This window comes from Grampus griseus, assembly GCF_964374135.1.
Source record: "Grampus griseus genome assembly, chromosome: 7".
Lineage (NCBI taxonomy): Eukaryota > Metazoa > Chordata > Mammalia > Artiodactyla > Delphinidae > Grampus > Grampus griseus.
The window spans coordinates 37,411,114-37,430,804 of NC_139001.1; the positions used below are offsets into that span (position 1 = coordinate 37,411,114).

The following is a 19,691-nucleotide window of genomic DNA, read 5'->3' on the forward strand; positions in this document are numbered from 1 at the left end:
AATATCGCATTCCTTTATACCTTTGAACTAGTGGAAGAGACTTTATTTCTGGGGGGGCTTTTTTCATTTTAGACTTTTAAAATAGACCCACATGAAATGTTACGGTTACTGGAATTATTTTTAGTGTTAGACTAGGTTTTGGGGAGGTCACTTATTTTTAAATTCTGTTACTATGCTAAATATAAAATTATCTAAAGTGTTTCATTCACTTAGTAAAAATGAAAGTAACTTAATGGCATTTATTTAAAGTATATATGTAGGGACTTCCCTGGTGGTGCAGTGGTTGAGAATCTGCCTGCCAATTCAGGGGATACGGGTTCGATCCCTGGTCTGGGAAGATCCCACATGCCGCATAGCAACTAAGCCCAAGTGCCACAACTACTGAGCCTGTGCTCCAGAGCCCACGCACCACAACTACTGAGCCTGTGTGCTGCAACTACTGAAGCCTGCACACCTAGAGCCTGTGCTCTGCAACCAGAAAAGTCACTGCAATGAGAAGCCCGCGCACTGCAATGAAGAGTAGCCCCCGCTTGCCGCAAAGAGAGAAAACCCGGGTGCAGCAACAAAGGCCCAACGCAGCCAAAATTAAAAATAAATAAAGTATATATGTTGTGTGACTATTCCTAATTCAAACTTTTGAGAGGCCTCAAAGACAACATTAAGTACCAGGCCATTTAACATGACAAGCCAAAAGTTGTGAAACCAGTTTTGGGACCCTTAGCTTATTGCCCACCTGGAGCATGTGAAAGGATGAGGTTAAAAAGGGAGATTGGTAATGAGGGCTTTTTAACAAGAGAGTTGTTAGAGTGCTATGGCGTTTCCCATTCTCCCCAACCAAGTGAAGGTGACTTCAGAGAATGACTAAGAGAGTTTAATATTTGTCCCCTGAAATTTGTGAGACAGTATCACTTAGGCGTGACCTCTCCTTAAAAAAAAGCCTGAAGAAGAAGCTGGAGTGGTCTATGGAGGCAGAGCCAGAAGAGAAGGCTACGGTAGGAATGTGCTGCACGTCTCACAGCAAGCAAAGGTTTATGTTTCCCAAAAGCAAGATACGAACCTCACAGAAGAGACTCTTTCCAAAAAACTTTAAGGTGACCCCAGGAGAGAAAAATATCTGTGTGAAGTAGAGTCCTAGAATCAAGGTCTAGAATTGCAGTCAGAAGTTCTCAGCAGGGAGATCACCAAAGGAACAAAGTACCTAACCAGAGTGTCAGCATTTGCAATCTGCCACACGCCAAACAGTGATCTATCCTAATTTTTATCCAGGGGCAAGGAAAAACAGCTCAACACAGTGGTTTTTATTTTTTTGTTTGTTTTTATTTGTTTTTATTTGTTTGTTTTTATTTGTTTGTTTGTTTTACCCTTTTCAGTTTATTTTTGTTGAAATATAGTTGATTTACAATATTATATTAGCTTCAGGTGTACAACATAGTGAGTCAAATTTTTTATAGATTATACTCCATTTATAGTTATTATAAAATATTGGCTATATTCCCTGTACTGTACAATATATCCTTATAGCTTATTTATTTTATACATAGTAGTTTGTACCTTTTAACCCCCTACCTTTATTTTGCCCCTCCCCCTGTCCCTCTCACCACTGGTAACCACTAGCTTCAACACAATGCTTTTAAAGTGCCAGGGATGAGAAAGACTAAAGTTGCTTTCTTTCTGCTTGCACCTTGTGGAGACCAGCTCCTCCTTCATTAATTGATTACATATATACATACATGACATAGATGTATTCTGAATAGAACTCTGATACAATTTAATTTTATACTTTGGCTCTGGTTTTCCACTTGACACAAATTATAAAATTGGAAGTATATTACCTAGATATACTCGGGAAAGATTTTTGTACCAATTTGTAACATAGTATTTTGCAATGTAAGAAATAATTTCACTTCACATATTTCTTTACAGTTATATATTTATTCATCATCATTCTGCCCTAAGAATTGCCACTCTGATAATATCTTCCCTTGCTCTTTCTTTCTACAAATTCTGAGATTGATAGTTTTATCAATTTTTGTTAGTCAATATAAAATAGATAAATAGTGAGAACCTGCTGTATAGCACAGGGAACTCTGCTTCACTTCACTGTACAGGAGAAACTAACACAATATTGTAAAACAACTATACCCCGATAAAAATTTTTAAAATTTACAAAAAAATAATAAATAAGCAGCATCCTTTAGCAAGCAAAACAGAAATTTTTGTTAGTCAAATCAGATAATGCCTGGTTCAATCAGTATTTATCTCCTTTGTATTTCTTACTTCATAAGTAGATAGTGATTTTATTTATCTAACAAATCTACATATATGTCATTTTATTTCAGATTTTTTATTAAAATATTTTCTTAAGAGATTATACATTATCCTGCCTTTTTTAATATGGTATACAGAACATAGACCTCACGTTATCTTGGTCATCATTATAACACAGTGATGTAATCCATTAGAAATTGATGTGGTCAGCATGAAATTAACAGTTTAGATGGTAGATTCATGGGATCTTCTTTTTTTCTGTTTTTTTACTTTAATAATTAAAAAAAGCCTTTTTAAATGTGGAGAATAAGTTAAAAGTAAAACATTTATTATTAAGGAATAATACAACTAATTTAAGAAATAATAAGTCTATGTTCTATATTATCATCTTACAATAAGTACCTTAAGTAATTTGACCCTCTTTTTTTTAAATAACAGCTTTATTTAGATATAATTCACATACCATACAATTTATCATTTCAAAGTGTACAACAGAGTGGTTTTTACTAAATTCACAGAGCTATGCAACCATACCATCAAAAAAAAAAGCTTACCCATTTGTAGGCATTCCCCTTACCACTCCTCCCAGTCCTAGGCAACCAGTAATATACTTTCTGTCTTTATAGATTTGCCTGTTCTGGACATTATTTGGATATATACCGCATTTTGGGTATCCGTCTTACGTTGATGGACATTTGGGTTGTTTCCACTTTTCAGCTTTTACAAATAATGCTGCTATGAACATTCATGTACAGATTTTTGTGTGGACATACGTTTTCATTTCTCTAAGGTCTTATACCTAGGAGTAGAATTGCTGAGTCATATGGTATCTCTGTGTTTAACCTTTTAAGGAAGTGTCATACTTTCCAAAGGCTGCACCATTTTACACTCCCACCAGCAGTTTATGAGGGTTCTAATTTCTCCACATCCTTGCCAACACTTATTATCTACCTTTTTGATTATAGCCCTCCTTGTGTATGTGAAGTGATATCACAGTGTAGTTTTGATTTCCACAGCCCAAGGCTAATGATGTTGAATATCTTTTATATGCTTATTGGCCATTTTTGTATATCTTCTTTGAGAAAATGTCTATTCATATCCTTTACCAGTTTTTATATTGGGTTACTTACCTTTAACTATTGAGTTATAAGGGTTCTTTGTATATTGTAGATACAAGTTTCTTATCAGATTCTTATAATCTTATAAGTTTCTTATAATTTGTAAATATTTTCTCCAATATTGTGGGTTTATTTTCACCTCCTTGATGGTGTCTTCTGAAGCACAAAAGTTTTTCAGGTTGAGGAAATCCAGTTTATCCTTTTTTTCTTTTGTTGCTTGTGCTTTTGAGGTCATAATTTTTTTAATTACCTGGTTCAAAGTCACAAAGATTTGCACCTATGTTTTCTTATAAGAGTTTTATAGTTTTAGCTCTTACATTTAGATCTTTGTTCCATTTTGAGTTAATTTTTGTATATGGTTTGAGGTGTAGGGGTCCAGCTTCATACTATCGCATGTTGATATTCAGTTTTAACCCTTGTTTATAATGTGGGTGGGTGTTTTTTTTTTTTTCATTTTAGGCCCCTGCACAGTGTCTACCAGGTCAGTGGCAGTGGGGTGTTCCTCAGGTAAATATTAATTTTTTTCCTTGTTTTTGTGAAGACTGCCTGAATATTTAAGTCAGGAGAACTAGATTTGAGACCTTCCTCTTGTATTTATTAACTGTGATACCTTTGGCAATTCATTTAATCACTTTATTTCTCAGCTTCCTCATTTGCAAAGTGGAAGTAATGATACTATATTGTTGAAAGTTTTCTCACATGATTTTTGTGATGGTCAAATGAGATCATGTAAGTGAAAGCATTTTATAAATAAGTGAGCGCTATGTAAACTGAAATGAAAATTTACTTCTTTTTACTATTAGTATTATTAGAAAATTTAGCATTTTTCTAGCTTTACTTCAGATTTTGCTTGTTTTATTTATGCTCCTAAATAAGTATTCCATCTCCCAACTTTTGATAACAAATAGTGTACCATCAAAAAGATTGTTTAATGATACGTCCCACTTCCATGGGAAGTCGGAAAGCCGAGAATAGACGTTTATGACAATTTAAATACTATAGGTTATATTATTACAACCTTTAATTGTGATCTTAATGATTATCTTAATTTATATATAAGGTTCTAAAGTGCTAAGAAATTTTAGTACTTGTAAGTGATAAAGTTATTAATAACATCTACACAATTGGAATTTATAACAACCCAGAGTTCCTGGTTTGTTGCTAAGATACTTCTGTTCTGTCCCTGAAAAACAACTTTAGGAAAATGTGAAACCAATATTTCTCTCGTGTGTTGGGTAAGTCATTTGGTTTGATTGAAATAACCAATCCGATTTTAATTAGAAGTATGGTTTTGTGTTTTAGTCTCCTGCCTCTTCTGCTCCATTCTTACACCTGCAACCTTCTGAGGTTATTTATCAACCAGTGGAAATTGCACAGGATGGTGGATATGTTCCTCCTCCGCTGTCTCTGATGGAAGCTTCAGTTCCAGAGGTATGTGTTAGTCTCAAAGTAAGTTATCTATAACCACTTCCTCTTAACACTTATTTATTTTTCTTTTCTAAAGATATTTATTCAAGACCCTCATTGAAGTTGAACATCTTATGTTTTCTTTGATTTATTCACATCTCTTCCCCTTTTTTATATCTAAGAACACTTCATCTTAGACTTCTTCACTAATGCTGAACCATTTCTCAAATCTGTTCACTCTACTAGGCTATTCCCTGACTCAGTCCCCTTGAAAGAGTAAGATAAATGCTTTTCCTTCTGGTTTGCCTGTCAATCTGTATTATTACTAACAGTCTGTCAATTAAAAGTGTATAAAAATGAAGTCAAAGAAGAAAATAATCTTTAAAAAATTCTTCCTTCAAAAATGTAAATCAAATTTATTTTATAACTGTAAACTGTAAATATTATCTTCCATGTGTTTAAATTATATTTGCAAACCATTACTAATAACCTCATCACCTATATGCCAGAAACTGTACATGGTATGTTTTAAATATGTTGTGAAAGATTGGGTACCTATTGGGTATCTATTAATACCCATGTCCCAATTTGAGTGTATTTTTGTAATTATTATTATTATTGCTAAGGTTTATAACATAATTTTTCTGGAACAATAATTTCCACAATTTTGGATCTTAATGTTTACTATCAATACTTTTACTATGATTTCTCCATTCTTCATCTCACCCTCCATTTATCACTTGGTTGACTGAATCTGCAAGCAATCTTTGTTAAAGAAGGCTTATATGTGCTATATAGTCTCTGAGTTTGTACATCCTTGTTTGTTCAACATGTTTGTTGTCTATAAGTCTGAAAGAAATTAAGACTAGCTATAAAATAGCTGCATCATACTTGTATAAGTTTGCTAAGGCTGCTGGAACAAAGTACATGAACTGGATGGCTTAAAAAATAGAAATGTATTTTCTCACAGTTCTGGAGCCTAGAAGTCCAAAATCAAGGTGTTGGAAGAATTGGTTCCATCTGAGGACTGTGAGGGAAGGATCTATTCCAGGCCTTTCTTCTTGGCTTGTAGATGACCACTGTCTCCCTGTGTCTTCACATTATCTTTCCTGTTTCTAGGTCCAAGTTTCCCATTTTTATAAGGATACCAGTCATACTGTATTAGTTTCCACCCTAATGACCATACTTTAATTTGCTCACCTCTGTAAAGACCCTTTCTCCAAATAAGGTCATACTCTGACATACTGGGGGTTAGGACTTCAACACATAAGTTTTAAGAGAACACAATTCAACCCATAACAACACTTTTTTCTCTTAGAACTTCTAGTCTACTGTTTTCTGATGTTCAGTATAGCTGTAAAGAAGTTTGAAACCAGCCTGACTTTACCCCTTATACGTAATTTGCTTTTTCTTCCTGCGTGCCTGAAAAGTCTGTCTTAACTTGAAATCACTTCACCAGGATATGTCTTGGAATTTATCAGTCTTTATAATATTTTTCCTGGGACACAGTTTGCTCCTTTGATTCTCAGGCTAGTTTTTATTTCAGTTTCTTTTTTCCTGTTAGAACTTTGAAAAAAAAAATTTTTATTCCAGTGTGTTTCTTCTTCTTCAGGAACACCATTTATGTATATGTTAGATCTCTTTTTTGTCTTTCATATCTGTCATCTCTGAGGTAATTTATCATAGTAGTTTTTAATGTTGTTTTATATGCTTTTTCAAGACAATTATGACTATATTTTTCATTGTGTTTAGTCTACTTTTTATTATGACTAATGAAGATTTCATCTCTATTTTATTTTTATCTTTTTTATCCCAAACTCTGACGCTTTGTTTACATCATTGCCTGTAAATGTTGTCTGTTGGCTTAAAATCTTTTTGGAGCTCTTTATAGAGATCATGTTATTATAATTTCTTTAAGAGCTAAAGAATTATATTTATCTGAACTTTTCTACTATTTTCTGGAGTGATTTCTCATCTTTTTCTTTTTTTCCCCCTTTTTGCTTTTCCCTTGATGGAGTTGGAGAGGATGAGAAGAGTCTTAGGTTGCTTCCTTTTCCTTCATATCTTTACATGTCTTTAAATGATGCCAGCTATTTTTTGAAATACAGGGTAGGAGAAGCATGCTGTTGTCTTAAACAGCCTACCACCAAGTCTGCTTATGTCTCCTGCTTGAGATGCTCTTCCCTCAGTTTTTAGCATTCTGGAGATCATTTGGCTCCTGGCAAAGTCTCTTTTTTTGTAGATTTTTCTGTATGGGGGTGTAATAATTGTTACTTCACTTTCCACTTGCACCCTGCTTCACCTCCAGCAATGTTCCTCAGCTATAATGCAAGGTAGTAGACCACAAAATAGTGAAAACCTAATTTCTCCTTCAATTCTGCCTCCCCTGCTATTAAGTAAAATTGGATCTCTGTGAAGATCTTTCCTCCTTCTGCCTTGGCCTGACACACCCCTACACTTGAGACTCTAAAGAATCTTTGAATAGGCCTTTCAGAACATTTACCTTCAGGGAAATTATAACCTTCCTCAGGCTTCAGATTTCTCCCTTATATTGGTCCAAATTGCATAGCATTTGGCAGACATTCTACATTGTGATTCAGGATCGTGGACACTTCCTCGTTTACTTGATGATGGCATTTTAAAAATCTATCTTTTGTTCTTTTTGTTGTTTTCTGGTTTTCAAGGAGGGGAACAGTGAGGTAAGAATGCTTTTACATTAGGTTTTTAGCCACAATCTACTTTGGCACTGAACCATATTCTTAATTCCTGACATCAGGTAACTTATCAGGTTATATTTCACTATTTAGTGGACTCTAATAAGACTTTTCTGGAAATATTGCTTCTATTAGCTTATAACTTATACCATTAATTTTATGATATTTCCATACAAAATGATATAAGCATATTTTTATTTTAATATTGTTTCTGGTAGAAGATATAAGTCTAATATATAACTTAATAAATAGGGTGGGGTGGTTTATATTTTAAGTGTTTTTTCCCTAAAATTAAAAAACACAGGGCTTGTTCTTATGAGTTTGATAGTTAGATTCCCTAAAATATAAAAATGAATTAACATTATTTCTCACTTATTTCAGTAGCTATTTCCCCCTTCACTCTTAGAATATAGTGCCTTCTACTTTGCAAAGTAAATAGAAACTACTTTGTGGAAACCAACTCAGCTTCCAGTCCCCAACATACAAACTTACCTGACTCATAACCCATCCTTAGCTTCTTATATTTTTTTAGTAACCTTTCTCGTCCAAGGTTATTTGTGCCTCTTTGCTCTGGATAATATAACTTCCCTCTTCCTCAGGGACCTCATTCCACTATTATCCTTCTTTTCTCATGTATTTTAAGACATTTTCTCTCCATTGGTTCATAGCTTCACCACTTACTAGTGTGTTTCTTTGAGTAATCACTTAACTCTTCACAGGGTTGGTTTTGTAATATCTACATTAATAACATAAAGACATCCGGAAAATCTATTTTGCAAGATTGATGCAAAGATTAGAGTTGTTGTATACAGAAAGTTCTTTGTATAGTGCCTAGCACCTGGTAGGAGATAATTACTATCCTTTGACACACCCCCACCAATGCCTTAATTCTCTTCTACCTTTCAAAGCTAAGCTTGAAAAATTACTCTACATCTAGTATTTCCACTGCCTCACTACCCATCCTCCCCTCACCTGCTGAAGTCTACTTCATTACCTTTCCACTGAAGCTGCCTTTGATAAAGTTCCTCAGTGATTCCCTAATTGCCAAATACTTTCCTTTCTTTTCAGTCTTTCTTGACCTGTCAGAGACATTGGACATACTCCTTGAAACTCTTCCTACCTTTGGTTTCCATGATACTGCTGTCTTCTGGCAATCCTTTTACCTCCTTTCATTTTCCTTTGTAAGCTGAATTTTTGCTCCCCGTGATTTCATATTCAATTCTACATTGTTTCACCCTACATACACACTCTGATGTTATCATCCATACTCGTCTCTCTAGCCCCAGCCTCACTTCTGAATTTTAGACCTGCACTCTCCAGTACAACAATAGCCATTACCACATGAGGCTATTGAGCACTTGAAATGTGTGGCTGGTCTGAATTGAGATGTGTTGTAAGTGCAAAATACACACCAAGTTTTAATGACATAGTATGAAAAATGAATGTAAAATTTATCACTAATTTTATATTGAATACACTTTAGTATATTTTTAATATATTTATTTAAATAAAATATATTACTGGAAATTAATTTTACTTGTTTCTTTTTACTTTTCTGACATGGCTACTGGAAATTTTTCTTTCAGTTTTATTGAGATATAATTGACATACAGCACTGTGTAAGTTTAAGATGTACAGCATAATGATTTGATTCACATACATCATGAAATGATTATCACAAGTTTGGTGAACATCCATCATCTCATATAGATAGAAAATTAAAGAAATAGGAAAAAACTTGTGTGTGATGAGAACTCTTAGGATTTACTCTTAACAACTTTCCTATATAACGTAGAGCAGTGTTAATTATAGTTATCATGTTGTACATTACAGCCCTAGTACTTATTTACCTATAACTGGAAGTCTGTACCTTTTGACTGTCTTGATTTTAATTAACATGTAGTTCACATTATTTCTATTAGTGCTGCTTTAGAGCCACATCTACAATAGCTTTTGATTGACTGTATACCTCTACTAGAAGTCCTACAAATATCTCAACTTTTATGTGTTACAAAACTAACTTCTTCTCTTTAACCCTCTCACAATAACATAAACATCAAACTTGCTTTTCTTATATTCCATATTTCACTGAATGGTGCCACCATCTGCTGGAAAAGCCATAAATCTGCTTTTACATGATCTGTTCCCTGCCTGTTACTCTACTGCCTCATCTTTCAGCTGTCATTCGGTGAATAATCTTCCTTCCAGCTGTACCAAACAACCCACACAGGTCTCCCAAATGAGGTGTGCTCTTAGTTGCCTCTCTGCCTTTTCACATAGTGTTCCCACCCTCTCTCCCTAATTCTTCAAATTCAAGCATAAACTCCACTAGAAAACTTCCCCTGACCCCCTCTCCAACTTTCTAAAGCTATATCAAGTAATTCTTTTCCTTCCCATGGATCCCTATATATGTGTCATAGGACTTAGGGTAATTTTGACTAGTCTGTCTCAGATAAGTCTATAAGTGAATTAAAGATAGATAATGTGTTTCTCATCTGTGTTTCTCCATTGTGTAGCAAAATGCCTAGTAAATTGTAATGCTGAATAAATATTTTTAATTAATAAATGAAAAACAATGTTTTTTTCTTTGTTTTGTTATAGCCTTATTCTGATCATGGAGTTCAAGCAATATATCACCAGGTTTATGCTCCAAGTGCCATTGCTATGCCTGCACCTGTGATGCAGCCTGAACCAATTAAAGTAAGAAGTTTGTTTGGATTTTTTTCTGTTATTCTCAGTCATATTTCAAGTTTTCCAAATTTTTCTTCTGAAAAGAAACAACTTTGGATATTTATGTCACATTTGCAATCAGAAGTACAGAATTAGTTAATTATTTCATGTGAAGGAAATACAATTCTAAACTAGCTATAATTTCTATGAATTAGTTTTGAACAACTTATAAACCACACATGTCAAAACTTTTTATTTACTGTAGTAAAATATATATGACTTAAAATCTTCCATTTTTAAGTGTACAGCTAAGTGGTATTAATTACATCCACATTGCTGTGCAACTGTCACCACTATCTAGTTCCAAACTTTCTCGTCACCCCAAATAGAAACTCTGTACCCATTAAGCAATAACTTTATATTCTTCTCTCTGCAGTCCCTGGTAACTTCTAATCTACTGTCTGTCTCTATGAATTTGCCTAGATACTTCATATACTAAGAGTTTTATTATGTTAATGGCATGTAATATTTATGGGGAGATGAAAACAGTTAATGGTCTACTCTTCTAGTTTGGGAATTTTGTGCTCATGCACCTTAAATCAGATCCAGGCCAGGAGTGGTAATCTAGTTAGATCCATGTGTGTATTCAATATATAAATATATTAGGGAAATGTGACTACATCTCTAAGAACCCAAACTGATTAACTATTATGATGGTACTATGAATCTTGCTTGCAGTGTACTCTTTACAATAAAATGATGGAGGTTAGCGATTTCACACTCGTATTTTTGCTTCTGACCCAGACCATATATTGGAACTCAATACCAGGACAGTCTACTTTAAGGAGCCTCCACAGTCTTTCGAATCTCCTCACCCCTTCACTGCATTCCTTCACTGCTCTTGCCACTGTACTGCAAACATGGACTAAAATCATAATTTTGACCTAATACCAAAGCCTAAAGTGTTAGTAAACGTTACTTATAGAGAGCTCGTTATAGTATCAAAATCTTCTAAAACAAACTTCTCCTAATGTTAATACTTTCTCCAGATACACTTCTTTAGAAATAGCTGAAATAGCTATGCCATATTAGATAATCAATTGCAGATTATATATATATTATACACACACACATTTTATATATATATATAAACACAAATGATTGAAGTTGTACTTCTAAATAATTCCAATAGAGGATAGAGTGGTAGTTGGATAGGAGAAATTTCCAAAGAATATTAATGTTAAACATCCTTGATTTAAAGTTTAATTCTTCTAGTTTAAGAGTATACACTTTTCTACATTTTCTTAAATCTGTGAGTAGGTAATTCAGAAATTGTACAGAGAAACTGGTATCTTATTCTTTATCATATAAAAATTATACATATGTTGAATATAAGTCATAACAGTGGTGTGAATAGACACCTTTCTTTGTGCATATAAGCATAAAACTGGAATCAGAAATCTGCCTCTTGCTTGTCTGGAGAAATGCTGCTAAGAGGAACTTTACCCTTTCTATCCTGATACAGATCTTTGCTCTGCTGTGCCACAGGCTAAAAGCTAACAAAACCACTGACTTGTTTCTATTTGTATTTAATCTGTCTTGTTAAGGCTTATAATAATTCTGGTTTTCACATGGGATACATCCTAGGGAAGATTTTGGTCCTGACAGAGTTAAGATTTCAGGACTAGGGAAGAGTTTAAGAGCTATGAACTGTGGTTAACTAGCTTACTCCAAAGCCCACGTCTCACACAACTGTAATTAGATTTCATCAAATCTGAGCTAGCATGGATTATACAACACACCATTATTTTATGTATCACTATGAAAGAAGAAAAACTTGCCATCAATTGTAAATGTATACTGATTCAGAGTTTTTGAAATATGAAAAGATGTATATCTCAGAATCAATGAAGTTTGGCATGTTTTATTTTTATTCATTTATTTATATTTTTTGGCCGTGCTGTGCGGCATGTGGGAACTTAGTTCCCGGACCAGGGATCGAACCCATGCCCCCTGCATTGGAAGCACAGAATCTTAACCACTGGACCACCAGGGAAGTCCCTGGCATGTTTTATTTTTAATTTAGATATGCAGGATTGTAGGAAGCTTGAGTTAAGGGGCAGAAAAAAACCCCACAATTCCCCTTTTGTTAGAGATGAGGGGAAACAAAGAAAATTCAATTAAATAAACCTTCAAAATCAAAACTGCAACACAGGACTTTTGTATAGAGTTTTATATTTCCTATTTTATCTTTCAAGGTTGAAGGTTCCATGTATTTTATACTCAAATATTTTTCTTTAGGTGATTTGATGGCACTCAATAGAAAATGGTGCCCCACTCAGCAACAGAAACTCCAAAACCAATTCTATAGTTTTCTAAAACTATACAATCATGTAGACATACTTTACTATACAAATTTTGCTGTGTAGAAAATTATCTACTTTTGTTTATAGTGCATTTGTATTATAATAAAGAAATATTAATCCACAAATGTTACTAAATCAATAGGAGACGATTGTTTCCTAAAATTTATTAAAGTAGACTAATATTAAAATATTGACATTTGAAACATTAACCTTTTTTCTTCCTATGTAAATTTTCCCTGGTGTACCAAAAACCTTGGTGACTTAAAATTATAGAAAAGTTGGGCTTCCCTGGTGGCGCAGTGGTTGAGAGTCCGCCTGCCGATGCAGGGGACACGGGTTCGTGCCCTGGTCCAGGAAGATCCCACATGCCGCACAGCGGCTGGGCCCGTGAGCCATGGCCGCTGGGCCTGCGCGTCCGGAGCCTGTGCTCCGCAACGGGAGAGGCCACAACAGTGACAGGCCTGCGTACCGCAATTGTAGAAATACTCCTTGGAAGAATTTGAGCCTCTTGTTTTTATAAAAAAGTGTAAGGTGTAAGTCATTTTTAAAACTCTATTATAATTTTAAGGATGTTAATTGTATATATCCAGAAGTAGTGATTTCAGACGTCAGAACTATCTTAAAGCAACAAATCTAATCAGTAAAATAGAGACCTTATCCAGAGTTCAGAGCACAAGTCTAACTGCTATAAATGACTGTTTGCCAGAAGCTACTCACTGACAGTAAGCCACAGGCTACTGTATTCTGTCAAATCAAATAATACATTGTAAATCAGACCAATATAGAAACTATTTATTAGGTTAACATGGTATTAATTAGGGTATCATTCCCTAGTTCAGCAGAGTCACATACAGAATTAATTTTAAAGTCAATAAAGCAAAATCACATAATGTTAAAATTATCCCATTGAACTAGACTATAGGAAGGAACAAAAGGAAAATCTTTGTCTATTTGGGCATTTGAAGCTTTTAAGATGAATATCAGATCCCTAGGTAATAAGGGTGTAAGTGGAGAATTGTAAAGTATTTATGTTCCTTACAGTGTTTTTCCATTTTTGCATTAATTTAAGTGTCTAATAAGTTTATTCTTATGAGGATTAATTGAGATACTGGAAAGTGAGTAAATTATAATTTGAAATTAACCTTTAAGTTAAATGTTCTTTTTATTTAACTCCAATGTATTACTAGCTATTCATGAAAACATTTGATATTAAGGATAATATTTAACCACTTGCCAGGCTATGAGGAATTTCTTCTAATTAAGGCACTGATTGGGCTTGAATGAAAAACACAACTATTGGCCTGTTAGACCTTACTTGTTGGAAAGACAGAATGATTCAAAAGTAAATTGGAAAGGGATTTGACCTACTACCACTGTCTGTTTTTTTAGCTCAGAGACCCATAATGTGCGTTCACCTAAACATTAGCAACTGTCTTACCTTACAGAAAAATTCTACTACTGTCTTCTTCCTAACCATTTCCTCATTTCAGTATCATTAACACTTCCTATAAAGCATTTAGAGATTAAAATTCCTTCATATTCAGCAGATCCTCAGGGTAGAGGAGGACAATTGTAAAGTATTGCATTCTGGAGGGCAAGAATAGGAAAAACCTGTGCTTTGCAGCTCTGAGCATACAAGAGGGTAAAAATTTTCATGGACTGTGCATAGGTCTAACTATAGATCGCCTCAGAGGGGACAGAGAACAGTAAGGGGAGTCAAGGACTCATGAAACCAATTTTTAGAATTGTCATGGATCTCCATTCAGTGATGAATAAACAGAAAAGTACACACTGCATGGGTCTCATGAAAAATTTTTTGCATACGGCAGTACCTTGAAGATAAGGATAAATAGCATATATATATATAATGTATAAGAACATATATAAGAGGAAATTAAATTAATTTTCAAAAATATATCCCATGTTCCTGGAAATTACAAACTAAAAAAGAGGAAAGATAAAATGGTTGCTAGCCAGTGTAAGAAAACACTGTATGAAACTATTAATATGATGGAAAGAATTAAATTTGTCTTTACTGCATGCTTGATACCACTGAGAAAAAGTTGGCTGGTCCTCTGAAATACCTACAGTGAAGCTCACTGATAAACCCATCATTCACAAAGAACTTCCCATTAGGATTTTAGTCTGCCCTATTAAATATGGGTGGGCAGTCACATTAGAAGAAAGCTTTCAGAATGAGAGACCAAAACAAACAGATAAAAAAAGAAATTCAGACGAAACATATAATTCAGGGAGCAGAAAAAAATCAAAGAAACTATAATTAATATCCTCTCAGAGATAAGAGAAAATTTATGAGAAGTGGTCCATGCATAGTCATCCCAGAAAACACTTTATTTTTTCTCAAACATCTTAGTCCTGGGCTTCCCTGGTGGCGCAGTGGTTGAGAGTCCGCCTGCCGATGCAGGGGACACGGGTTTGTGCCCCAGTCTGGGAAGATCCCACATGCCACGGAGCAGCTAGGCCTGTGAGCCATGGCCACTGAGCCTGCGCGTCCAGAGCCTGTGCTCCACAAAGGGAGAGGCCACAACAGTGAGAGGCCCGCATACCGCAAAAAAAAAAAATCTTAGTCCTTTTAATTTTTTTCAGCTTTGTATTCTGAAATAATTTCAGATTTACAGAAAAGTCACAGAAATAATAGTTTCTATATATACTTCACCCTGCTGTTCTTTGACTGGAGGGCACTGGTAGAGGAAATGAACAATAATACAATTCTCTTAACTATATACCTTCTTCAGATTTCACTAGTTTTACCACTAATGTGATATCTGAAATAAATTACATGTGAAAGGGTTAGACATTATAGGCAAAAGATTTTAGAAAATAGATTTTTAAAAGACAGAGGTGAATAATAATAGAGAAAAAGATAAAATCAGAAGATTAATTCAATAAGTCAAATATTAATTCTGGAAAAAGACATAGAGAAAATGGTTTGGGGGAAATTAGGGAAAAATTAGTACAAGAAAATTCCCTAGGAAGTTAATGACAGGAGTGTCTAGATTAAAAGGGCCCAGAGAGAGATCATAATGGTGGAGTAGGAGGATGCAGGTAGAGCTCACCTCCCACCACAAACACATCAAAAATATATCTACACGTGGAGCAATTCTCACTGAAAACAAACTGGAAGTCATCTGGCAGAAAGACTCTTATACAACCAAGGTCATAACAAAGATCCAAGATCCAGATGCAATTGGGTAGGAAGGGAAGAGAAATGATCAGGTCGGGAGGGAACAGGGAAGAGGAGAGGGATTACACAGGCTCACTCCCTGGGGAGTGAGAGGTTCAATCCACGTTTCAGGTTTCCCCAGCCTGGGGGTCTGACACTGAGGAGACAAGTTGCTTTAGCAGGTTTGAAAACCAGAGGGACTGACAGCAGGGCTGTAAGAAACCTAGACTCCACTTGTGAAGATCACACACACTACCAAAACAAGGCAGAGGAAGCAGATAGAAACTGCCTGGGACTCTGGCCAGTTTCCTGCCACCACCCCGGTGTGCACCCCGGCCTGAGACAAACACCAACTCCAGCCCCACTTGCTCTGCAGTACAGCTTCACACTGGCTCATAGCCTTCCATGGCCAAGGGGAGTGCACAGCTCTGGGGGACAGAGCCAGCTCAAACACAGAAAAGCATCTGAATAGGGCAAGGGTGGCCATTTCTGGCACTAGTGGAGGCAGTGGGTCGGGAGTGGTCCAGAACGCTCACTGGTGCTGGGACTGCCACAGCCCACACCCCGACCCACACTGGGCACTCCAGCCCCACCTACTCTGTGGTGCAGCTCCATTCCAGGCAAGGGCTACTGCAGCCGAGGGGAGTGCACAGTTTTGGGGAACAGAGCCGGCTCAGACCTGACACAGCATCTAAACAGGGCAAGGGCAGCCATTGCTGGCACCAGCAGAGTCAGCGGGTTGGGAGCAGTCTGGAATGCAGACTGCTGCCAGGACCACCACAGCCTACACCCCAACCCATGCCAAAAGCCTGTTCCAACCCCTCTTGTTCCAGCACTGCTCCCTATTGGGGCAAGGGTGACAGTGCTGGGAGGAGGGAGAACACAATTAGAGGGAAGGGAGCCAGCTCTGACTTGACCCTCAGGACTTCTGCTCCAGGAACTTGGGACCTGACCCTTCCTTCAATAGGGTAGTGTTGGCCACTGAGCAGTGGAGAATCCCTGGCTCACACCTAGCTCTGGCTCTAGCTCTGTCCCCTCCATGTCCAGCCCCACCTCTTATCAAGGTGATAGCTGCCAGCATACCCTGGGGAAAGACGTAACTCATGATCACATCAGATCCAGCTTTCCCACCAAAGCCACTGGGCACGAACAGACTGTATAGGGACAGTCCCACATAAGGACACCCTTTCAAAACCACAATAGGTAACTGATTGAGCTAATTTCATAGAAATGGAGAAATTTTAGCAGAACGAGAAGAGAGAGCAGTTTGTTTCAAATGAAGAATAAGAGAAAAACCCTGAAAAAACAACTAATGAAACAGAATAAATAATTTACCAGATAAAGAGTTCAAGCGTTAGTAATAAGAATGCTAACTGAATTAGGGAAAAGAATTGATTAACACAGTGACAATTGTAACAAAGAACTAGAAAATATGAAAAAGAATCAATCAGTACAGAAGAATATGATAACTGAAATGAAAAGAAACTAGAGGGACTTAACAGCAGACCAATCAGAACAGCAGAAAGAAAAACAAATTTAAAAAATGAGAACAGTTTAGGGGACCTCTAGGACAACATCAATTGTGAAAACATTCACACTATAGGGAGAAGAGAGAAAGGGGTTGAAAATGTATTTCATGAAATTATGGCTGAAAACTTACCAAACCTAAAGAAGGAAAGAGATATCCAGCTACAGGAACCACAGAGGGTCCCAAACAAGATGAACCCAAACAGACCCACACCAAGACATATCATAAATAAAATGGCAAAATTTAAAGATAATGAGAGGATTCTGAAGGCAGCAAGAGAAAAACAAAGAGTCAGTTCAGGGGAACCCCCATAAGGCTATCAGCTGATTTCTCTGCAGAAACTTTGCAGGCCAGAAGGGAGTGGCGTAATATATTCAAAGTCCTGAAAGGGAAAAACCTGCAACCTAAGACACCCTACCAAGCAAGATTATCATTTAGAATAAAAGGAGAGATACAGAATTTTTCAGACAAGCAAAAACTAAAAGAATTCAGCAATACTAAACCTACCCTAAAAGAAATGTTAAAGGGTCTTCTCTAAGTGAAAAAGAAAAGGCCACAAAAAGTAAGAATCTATAGGAAAGGAAAAATACCACTAGTAAAGGCAAATACATAGTAAAGACTGTGGAGCAACCACTTAAATAAGCTAGTCCTAAGATTAAAAGATAAAAACTTGTAAAACCAACTATAATTACCTTAGACAGTGAAATGATAAACATGAAATGTAAAATATGACATCAAAAACACAAAACATTGAGGAGGGGAGTAAAAACATTTACATGGCCGCTGAGCCTGTGCGTCCAGAGCCTGTGCTCCGCAATGGGAGAGGCCACAACAGTGAGAAGCCCGCATACCACAAAAAAATAAAATAAAAATAAATTAATTAATTAAAATAAAATAAAATAAAATACCTAGGAATAAACCTAACCAAGGAGGTCAAACACCTATACTCTGAAAACTATAAAGAATTAAATCAACTACAACGAATAATCCTAAAATTTATATGGAACCACATAAGACCCCAAATAGCCAAAGCAGTCTTAAGAAAAAAGAACAAAGTTAGAGGTATCACACTCCCTGACTTTATACTACAAAGCTACAGTATTCAAAACAATATGGTACTGGCACAAAAACAGACACATAGACCAATGGAATAGAATAGAGAGCCCAGAAATAAACCTACACACTTATGGTCAATCTATGAAAAAGGAGTCAAGAGCATACAATGGAGAAAAGACACTCTCTTCAATACATGGTGCTGGGAAAACTGAACAGCTACATGTAAATAAAAATTAGAATATTTTCTCATACGACATACAAAAATAAACTCAAAGTGGATTAAATACCTAAATGCAAGACCAGAAACCATAAAACTCCTAGAAGAAAACATAGGCAGAACACTCTTTGACATAAATTGTAGCAATATTTTTTGGGTCTGTCTCCTAAGGCAAAGGAAATAAAAGCAAAAATAAACAAATGGGACCTAATTAAACTTAAAATCTTTTGCACAGCAATGGAAACCATCAACAAAATCAAAACACAACCCACTGAATGGGAGAAAATATTTCCAATTGATATGACCAATAAGGGGTTAATATCAAAAATAAATAACTCACACAACTTAATACCAAACAAACCCCAACAACCCAATTAAAAAATAGGCAGGGACTTCCCTGGTGGTGCAGTGGATAAGGATCCACCTGCCAATGCAGGGCACAGGGGTTCGAGCCCTGGTCCGGGAAGATCCCACATGCCACGGAGCAACTAAGCCCGTGTGCCACAACTGCTGAACCAGCGTTCCAGAGCCCGCGCACCACAACTACTGAGCCCGCCTGCTGCAACTACAGAAGCCCACATGCCTACAGCCCGTGATCCACAACAAGAGAAGCCACCACAATGAGAATCCCACACACGGCAACAAAGAGTAGCCCCCACTCGCCACAACTAGAGAAAGCCCTCGCGCAGCAACGAAGACTCAACACAGCCAAAAATGAATAAATAAATTTATTTTTTTAAAAAAAATGGGCAGAAGACCTGAATAGACGTTTTTCCAAAAAAGAGATACAGATGGCCAATAGGCACATGAAATATGCTCAACATCGCTAATCATCAGAGACATGCAAATGAAAACCACAGTGAGATATCAACTCATGCCTGTCAGAAAAGCTATCATCAAAAAGACAACAGGGACTTCCCTGGTGGTGCAGTGGTTAAGAATCCACCTGCCAATGCAGGGGACATGGGTTCAATCCCTGGTCCGGGAAGATCTCACATGCCACAGAGCAACTAAGCCCGTGTGCCACAACTACTGAGCCTGTGCTCTTGAGCCTGAAAGCCACAACTACTGAGCCCACATGCCACAACTACTGAAGTGCATGCACTCTAGGGCCCACATACTGCAACTACTGAGTCTGTGTGCTGCAATTACTGATGTCCATG

General features: G+C 36.4%; 1 protein-coding gene across 1 annotated transcript in view; it reads left to right on the forward strand.

The window, feature by feature from the left end:
• BOLL (boule homolog, RNA binding protein) overlaps positions 1 to 19,691 on the forward strand; it is a gene marked incomplete at both ends in the record, with an annotated part of 68,252 nt that overhangs the window by 20,551 nt on the left and 28,010 nt on the right. Inside the window, 3 exons of the mRNA XM_082657962.1 lie at positions 3,846 to 3,893; positions 4,689 to 4,817; positions 10,109 to 10,207. Of these exons, the coding sequence (XP_082514088.1) occupies positions 3,846 to 3,893; positions 4,689 to 4,817; positions 10,109 to 10,207 (276 nt within the window). The remainder of the gene's footprint in view (positions 1 to 3,845; positions 3,894 to 4,688; positions 4,818 to 10,108; positions 10,208 to 19,691) is intronic.